Below are 8,648 nucleotides of genomic sequence, written 5' to 3' on the forward strand. Positions count from 1 at the left end.
TGTACTTTTTGTTCTTCTTCTTCTTCTTCACTTCACTGGTAGTTTCCATTTCCACCGCCAAAACCTTGACTTGACGGCGCTGAATTCCTCTCATTTCCCTCCAAAACAATCCCCTCCGCCCCTTGTTTCTGTGAATAACCGCCGCCGCCGCCGCCACTCATGCTTCTTACAATCTGTCCAACGCCTAGGAAGTCTCTTGTTAACCTATCTGTCCCTCCCATCCTCACTCCTCTTACATCCTGTTGTAACTTTGGATCCTCCAACGTTTCCATGTTGGTTCTACTACTACTGCACTCCAATCCACCGAACGAGTTCATCCCGCTCCCGAACATCCCACTTCCCGAGCTCCCGCTTCCAAATGAATTCATCATATCCTGAAGATTGCTCTCATGTTCCCCGAATGTTACTCCTCCGTAACTCAATGGGAAAAGCGTTCTGTCTGACGCTTTCCCCCCTGAGTTCGAGGAGCTTCCAAACGACCTTAGCAACGTCGATGTCGTGTTGGTACTTGACGTCGTTGAACCCAATTGAGCTGCCTTCTGAAGAAGCGCTGTCGCCGACATATGTGGGAACGAACCACCGATACCACTACCGCCTCCACCACCGACAGCCGAGGCATTGCTGTAGAGAGATGGGAGTGCAGCTGAATTCATCTGATCGCCGATTACGGCGAAAATGTTAGAGGCAGCAGCTTGATTGTTGGCATTGTTTGTGGCACTGAATTGATTCAAATTGGTAGTAATAGTGTTGGTGTCATTGTTATTGCTCAAATTGGTAGTACCCTCGCTAGTAGAATTTGGTATGAACCCCAAATTGAAGACATTGGAAGCACAATTATTGGTATGGGATTGGATATCAGGGAATTGCATCACCCCATGAAACCCCTTGTTTCCAAAGAACCCTTGTTGGGATTGGTTTGGCTGATCCTCATGGAAGCTACTCTGATTATTCTGCTCCGTCAAGAAGAACGGCGGTGACGCCGACATGGGCCGAAAGGACGACCCCATGGATGAAGGAAGGAGATGAGTAAAATGTCCAGGAGCAGATTGATTAATGATATTGGGATTCTCTTGAGCTCCATATAAATGCCTTCCAATACTTGGAGGATGCCTAGAACTTTCTTGAGCCAATGCATCACAAAAAGCTCGATGAGTAATAAAACTATCCCGTCTGCAAAAACAACAACAACGACGACGACAACAACAACAACCGTGGGTCCATCATTCACGGATTGAAAATCAATAAAGCGAAGAAGACGAAGAAGAGGAGACCTGGAGAAGAGAGTGCCACAATCGCAACGATACTCGCGAGTACCGCACGTTTTGGAGTGAGCTTTCCAGTCGGACTGAACGGCGTAACGCTTAGAGCACTTATCACACTTCCATTTCTTCTCGCCATGTTTTCTAGAGTAGTGTTTTTTGATGCCGGTTAAGTCACCAAGGGCCCTAGAAGGGTGGTGGTGGACACATGTGGGTTCAGGACATAAGTAAACCTTGCGCTTAGGGTCTTTAGTGGACTTCTGCTTTAGCTTCCAAGGCAAGTTGTGACCACGTCTATGAAGCTGAAGGTTTTGCTCTCTTTGAAACCCTTTGTTACAAACTTCACAAATGAATCTGTTTGTAGCCATTAGGGTCTTGGGACTCAAGGCTATGACCTCCGCATCTGGGTCTGAACCAAACAACAACAAATCCAAATCCAAATCCAAATCAAATTCAAATTGAAAAGAAGAAACAAAATTTAGGGTTTTGTTTGTTGGGGGGGATTGAAAAAGAAAAAAGAATTACAATACTTGCTTGGAGTTCCTGGTTGGTTTCTTTTTTTCTTAGTGGAAGAACTAGAGGGAGGCCTCATCTGGGGAGATGCTTCTTCTCCAACGCCATAAACTGGAAGTGAGGAAGAAGAAGATGCAGCCATGTTGCTCTCAAACTCTGCAACTTTTGGTCACAACAACAACAACAACAAGAAGAAGAAGAAGGATACAGGAATCAACACCATCTCTCAAACCCATTAGATGCCTTTTAGTTTTACACACACACTCTCTCTCTCTGGATTTTTTATTTATTTTTTAATGGAAATTAGAATTAAAATTGAAGAGAAAAAAAAAAAATATATATATATATATATGGTTTTAATTTTATTTGATTTGGTGTGGTGCAGATACAGAAGCACATATACAAAATAGAGACGGAAAAAAAGAAAAATAAATGGAAATTAATTGAAGAGAGAGAAAGATGGAGAGAGAAAGGGGGTCGGTGGACCCAATCCATACCCACAAAACGACGCCGTATGGTGCGTGAGGGCAGCATGAAATGAACCTATTTTCTTTCTCTCTCTCTTATATTTCGTATCTTGTTACTCACTTCCAGACAACCTTTCTTCATCACCTGCCTTACTGGGCCTTATTGCCCTACACGGAAATTATAATATATATTATTCTTTTTTATTTTATTTAATAATTATTTTTTTTAAGGATTTGAGAGGGTAAAAATGGAAAACATAACGAAAAGGCTGAATTTCATCTATTATTTTTACTTTACTGCTTATTTCTTTATTTATTTATTTATTTATTGATGTTTAATTACCCGCGCACCGTTTATATGCCGGTCACATCACTGCCCTGCTCCAAGGGTGTTTTCGTCATTTCACTCAAGTGGTCGAATCAAATTTCTAAACCTAACCACTCCTACACATTTCCATTTTTAAAAATATATATATATATATATATATATATTTCTCCATTATTATATCACGGGAGCGTTTCTTTTATTTATTTTTTTTTTTTGTTAAATTTTAATTATTTCCTTTAATTCCTTGTTTGTTTCAATTTATGCTTACAACAAAAAGGAATATGGCTTCGTCCCTTTTTATATAAATGCATCCATACCCTATGTCCTAATTACTCATATTTTATAAAACATTACCGTATTGCATTTTTACATTATAATATAATTAAATATGATATATTAGATGGTTGGATATTACATTATTGGGAGAAATTACAAAGAACTATTATTATTTTTAAATATAAAATAAAATAAAATGTATTATGAATTTAAAAATAAAAATCTCCATCACTGAAATAAGAAAAATACAAAAAACAACTAATTCTTGCTCTCTTAAATGAGATAGAAAACAAAGCACAGAATTGACTATTATAATTTCCATAAAAATTATTTCAAATATAATTAAATATATAATTTAAAGGCCCAAAAGTATTCACTTATTTATATTACGGTCAAATTTGTAATTTAAGTAGTAAATAAATATTAAAAAAATCATAAATGAAGAGGAGATTTGTATTTGTGGAATTGAAAACTTATAGATTGTGTGAGACAGACGGTAAATTTAGTAATTTCCACATTTAGTTTAATGTTTTATTAATTTCCTTAGAGAATGACAGATCTTTATTCCAACGCCACCTAAAATAAATAAATAAATAAATAAACAAATAAATAAATAAACAAATGCCAGCGTGGCTTGCAGACTTGTCATTCTTGTAAACACCGACAGCTTAACAATAATCATGCATATTTATTTTTTGTAATTTAAAAAAGGACAAATTATAAGCCTAAACAAATCCACTAAATGCTATTAGGCGGCTTTAATGATATGTATGAATGAGTTAATGAGTTTGTGAGATGATATTCCAAATTGAGGCCTTAATTATTTGCACTTAATGATTTTCCTTTTAAATGTTATATGTTTTGTACCTTTTCCTTGGAAAGAAATTTGGTAACGTTATGTTGTGTTCTCTGTCTGCATGTCATCCTGTATCTAAAAATTTATGACCCATCTTCAGAGGATGGGTCAAGGAAAAGTTCGGGATGAAATCAAAGTGAGTTTGCGGTAAAGTGGTGCCCATATCAAAATCTTTCTATGTGCTTAAAGGAAAAGTTAGTGAGATTTTAGGGCACGAGGTAAAGGATGTGAGACTGAGACACGACCCACCACAAGAGAAAGTACGGGAGAATAGACAAAGTGGTAGTAAACTTCTATGTGCTTAAAGCACGACAGATGCGCGATAAGATTGAGATCAAATTTGACTTTTTATATATTTTCCAATTTAACCATTGCATTGTGGGAGAGGATCGATGCTTATAAACGTTCTTACTATTTTCTCTCGAACATCTTAATCAGCTTAGAAATCTTTGTTTTCTATTTGATGTCAAAATAAATAAATAAATATAAAAATAGAAGGAACATAGTGAAATGAGTATACATTATTTAATTTCCATTATAAGCTAGGATGGCTACCACCTTTCCTAATGAACAGTGTTATGAGATGCATAGCATAGAGCCAATATAGCATAAATATTTTAATATCAACTTAGAAACAAAAGAACAAAATACATACTAGTTTGTTTGAATATCGTTTGTGAAAAGTTGGCTAGCGGACGGTTTCACAAGACCATAGAGTCACCGAGTCTATGGAGTGATCTCGTGTGTTTGCTAGCTACTAGACTGACTATGTGGTCCCATATTCCCTATTAGAATGAGTTTATAGCATACAGACGAGATCTTAGCCATTTTTCATTAAATAAAGGCACATAGTCACCTCCACGCACTACACTGTTCAGTCTAGACGTTGTGAAGTGCTAAAAGTTTGAACGTTTTTTTTTTCGGCATAAAACCTAAAATAGAGATATTTTTATTAATTTAGCGTATATTATATTAAATGGTATAAAACCCTTCAAGACTATAGGCCATGACTTTAGGGCATCAATCTCCCACCCATTATATATCTCAGTTTGGGCCTAAGCGCCTAAGCGCCAAACTTTCAACATCAAAGTTTATTATTTTTTACTTCAAATTTTTGGAAACACTCCAACTTTTTTTTTTTCTCAATTTTTCACCTTGATTGTTGTAATTCTTACCTTATAATTCAATAAATATTGCATTTTTAAATTATTTTACTCGAAAATTGATAAACACCGACATTTTCTTTAAAATATATTTGTCAATTCAATGGTTAATTTGTACTTCATTCTAGTTATCTTAGTCGATCTAAGGTTATTCGACCCTCCATTGTTCGAACTTAGAATTGAGAATCGATATCCAAATGAATTTAAATTAATAAACAAGTTTAAATATTTACTACTAATATTAAATTCCTATTAGTGATAATTGGTTACAATAATAAGTGATAGAATTTAATATATTAATTTGCTTTATTTTGAATGAAAGATAGATAGATTGATTGAGTTCCACTAACCCATATAAATCCAAAATTATTTTTTTTTATTAATCATAATTTATAGAAGAAAAAAAAAAAAAAAGAAATTAGACATGCACGAGGTTGGTCTAATCGCATTAATTAGTCTAAATCAAATTTGTAACCTCAATTATTAATATTTAGAAATAGACTAAATTAATAAATATATTAACTAAAATACTTAAAAATAATATAATTGAATTAAAAAGCAAACCAAACACAGCATAAATAAATAATGATCAGCAAATTGTTGAATTCAAAGATGGTGGAGCATTTGGAATGCCTCCCATTGTGCCCACTTTCTTATTTATTTATTTATTTATTTATTTTTGGAATTTAAGAGAAAAAAAAAAAAAAAAATGTTTTGGTCAAATGGGAGTTGATGGAAAGGGAAGGAAGAGTGGAGGGGTGGTGCTACTTTGTTTATATTATTGTCAATGAGAACTTACATGACTCTTCTCTTCTAATTTATGTGGTTCATATCAAAAGCCTTCCTTTTCATAATTTTCTTGCATATTTGTTTTTGACAATATCGAGTCAACATTCATGCACCCACCTAGACATGCGTATTACGATCACGTTCATGTTGCTTAACTGACCATGTGACCTACAAAGTCTTTTAGAGGCCGCGTTTTAAATTTAGGACTAGCGTATTGCATTGTGTATGAAGTGGAACTCTCTAAATCCGCTCAAGAGCAAGGGATTATATAGGTGCATGATCAAGGATTAGACCGTCAGAACTTACGAACCAAGGTCCTTAGGTTAAGAACCATGATATGTCCCTACAAATAGGCTACTTATTGAATTTTATACTCATTCTAGTTTTTACCCGTTTTTCAAATAATGACAAGGAGCTAGTCTGGAGTAGGTGCCATAAACACCCTTGTAACCCGTTTCCTTTTTTTTTTTTTTCTTTTAATTTGCCGTATATTTAGCCCATGTCACGATCTGTGCTCAACTTAGCAAATTAGATAAAACTTGAAAACCGTCTTGNTAGATAAAGCTTGAAAACCGTCTTAAAACTCCTTGAAAAAAACGATATATGTAGGTATGCATGTATACTTGCATATTCTTGTGAAGAGGTATAAGCAACTTGCACCTTCCATATATACTTAACACCCAGATTGAGTTGGGTCGGGTCAGTATCGTTACATCATAAAACAAGCTACAATACGAGGATATTAGACTTAGTCTCTAAAGAAATTAGCTGGAATAATGCAACAAACCACATATGTAATTGATTCATATATACCCTGGAAGCTTCCACTCCTTGAACTTCCGTTTGAGTGAGTCAAATATTATGGCATAGTGCACTAAGTTGAGCCCTCCATTGTTTGAAGATTTGAAGTTTGTTATTGAAATTTAGAAATAGAAATGAGTATCTGTCGGTATAAAAGTCGATATCTATCTATATATCTATCTATAGAAACACCCTCGATAAGGCGTCCAATAGTCGGATCCACTGTTCTCTCTATACACTTGTGGCGTGCATGAAATTGGAACTAAACACAGCCCTCTGCTCCTTAGCTCCATTTTCCCTTCCCCTTTTGATTCCTTCCTCTCCAAGCTTTGCCATGCATCCTAAACATACATAACCCCATATCAACTTTACTTCTATTCCTATTCATATTCATATTCAATTCTTTATACCTTATACGAATTCGTCTTCAGGTAAGGATTCGTCAGCAGCTGAAATACAGAACAACAAAAACAAATTTATAAACACAAACAAATTATATGTACTAGGAAGATGCGTTGGAATCCCAGATTGTTGGAATCCCATATTGTTGGAATCCCATATTGGATAATTAAAGAGAAGATTATATGAAACAAACCTGAACTTGTTCTTGTAGGAATTTAATGTATCCAATGGTTTCGTTTAGAACCGACGCGGTATCAGTCTGAGAAGGAATAATAATAATAATAAATAAATAAATAAATAAAATGGAAAATGAAATGTTTCCTTCTTTTCAAGTTCTAAATTCACCTTTCCAAATGGTGACACAATTTGTTGAAGGGTCGTGATTCTATCCCCAATTTTGACCTTTGGTTGCTGAATCTGTTCAATGTATCATAAACCCTTTAAAATATTACAAAAACGCTATAGAGATCAAATTGAAACTCGAAACTGGAAACCCGAAACCCGAAACCCGAAACCGAACCTTAGTAGAAGCAGGTGTTGTTGAGTTATCTTGTTTAGCCTTTTTGGTGACAGTTTCAGAAGATTCTTCAGATCTTTTCTTCTTCCCTTCGTTCAAAACTCCACTTCCTCGCCCACTACCTCTTGTCTGCAATGTCATTCAATAAATTCAAACCCATTTTACAAAAATTAAAATTAAAATTAAAATTAAATTAACGATTTTCATTTCAATTCATGAACAATATAAAATTCAATTCCTTGTTGTTTATAAGCACTTTTAATTATGAAGTTTAATTTTATTATGNAAAAAAAAAAAAAAAAAAAAAAAAAAAAAAAAAAAAAAAAAAAAGCGATTAATTTGCTTACTGGCGAAGAAATTTGTTGAATCTGCTTCTTAGTTTGAGGTGACAAATTGAAGGACTTAATGGAAGGATTAACACCGAGAAGTGGCTTAGCAAATCGTGGATTAAAGGAGATATAATCACCATAATTACGGGTAGTGGCGGTGTGGTTATCATAGAAGGGCTTGGCGGGCATCGGAGTATGAAGCGAGCGCCTAAAGAAGGCGGAGGCACATGGGTCGAGGGCGGCGTCTGGGTCGAGGAGGGTGGTGGGTCGGAGAGGGTGGGGTTCCTGGTCCATGAGATGGCGGAGATGGGCGTCAGGGCTGGGTAGGGCTATGGACCAAGTGTTGACGAGATTGGAAAGCTTCAACAACCGCTCGTTTTCTAGGGTTGTGAGAAGTCCGTTATTGTTGTTGAAGGTTTGAAAAGTGTCGTCCCAGTTGGTGTTTGTGTCCATTTTTTTAAGGTAATCGCTACATGCAATGGGTTCCAGGAAATTTGGTTGTATGTCTTCCACGCCGTTTCCAATGTTCCTGTCAAGGTTAAATAAATATTATGACTACTAATTCCAATATATATTATTATTATTAGATAATTAAATTTAAAAAAAAAAAAAAGGAAATTACAATAAAACTTGGGTCCAGAGATGATGATCGGAAGCGTGGTGGGGAAGAAGCTGGGCGGAGGAGCAGTCGAGGGTGAGAGCGGAGTGATTGGAAGCGTTGGTGAAGGAGGAGGTGGAGATTGAAACGTCGTCGTCGCAAGAGGAGTTGGAGTTATAATGATGGTGGTGACTGTGGGTATCCCACCAGTTGGGTGGAGTGGAAGAGGTGGCTACGGAGGTGTCGGTGCAGTCGTCCGCCATGATCGGTGGTTGGAGGTGCGATTTGTTGTTGTGAATTTGGGGTGTGTGTGTGTGTGTTTGTGTTTGTGTTTGTGGGTGGAGGAGAGG

The 8,648-nt window shown here is 35.9% G+C and overlaps 2 protein-coding genes across 4 annotated transcripts; both read right to left on the reverse strand.

The window, feature by feature from the left end:
• Positions 1–2,076, reverse strand: LOC111804386 (protein indeterminate-domain 5, chloroplastic-like). Of its 3 annotated transcripts, none has more exons than XM_023689183.1 (3): positions 1,794–2,076; positions 1,272–1,668; positions 1–1,170 (listed from the first exon to the last, which is right to left on the reverse strand). In XM_023689183.1, exons 1-3 carry the CDS (start codon positions 1,912–1,914, stop codon positions 33–35), a joined length of 1,656 nt encoding a protein of 551 aa, XP_023544951.1. In that variant the 5' UTR covers positions 1,915–2,076; the 3' UTR covers positions 1–32. The 3 variants fall into 3 exon arrangements, with proteins under 3 accessions (XP_023544951.1, XP_023544943.1, XP_023544959.1); XM_023689175.1 differs by having other exon boundaries at positions 1,785–2,076; XM_023689191.1 differs by having other exon boundaries at positions 1,790–2,075.
• Positions 2,077–6,293: 4,217 nt separating this feature from the next.
• LOC111807738 (transcription factor bHLH111) lies at positions 6,294–8,648 on the reverse strand. The gene is made up of 7 exons (XM_023693612.1): positions 8,323–8,648; positions 7,719–8,229; positions 7,375–7,500; positions 7,200–7,271; positions 7,048–7,113; positions 6,863–6,901; positions 6,294–6,793 (listed from the first exon to the last, which is right to left on the reverse strand). Exons 1-7 carry the CDS (start codon positions 8,559–8,561, stop codon positions 6,629–6,631), a joined length of 1,218 nt encoding a protein of 405 aa, XP_023549380.1. The 5' UTR covers positions 8,562–8,648; the 3' UTR covers positions 6,294–6,628.

The sequence above is a fragment of the Cucurbita pepo genome, chromosome LG01 (genome assembly GCF_002806865.2).
Source record: "Cucurbita pepo subsp. pepo cultivar mu-cu-16 chromosome LG01, ASM280686v2, whole genome shotgun sequence".
NCBI lineage: Eukaryota > Viridiplantae > Streptophyta > Magnoliopsida > Cucurbitales > Cucurbitaceae > Cucurbita > Cucurbita pepo.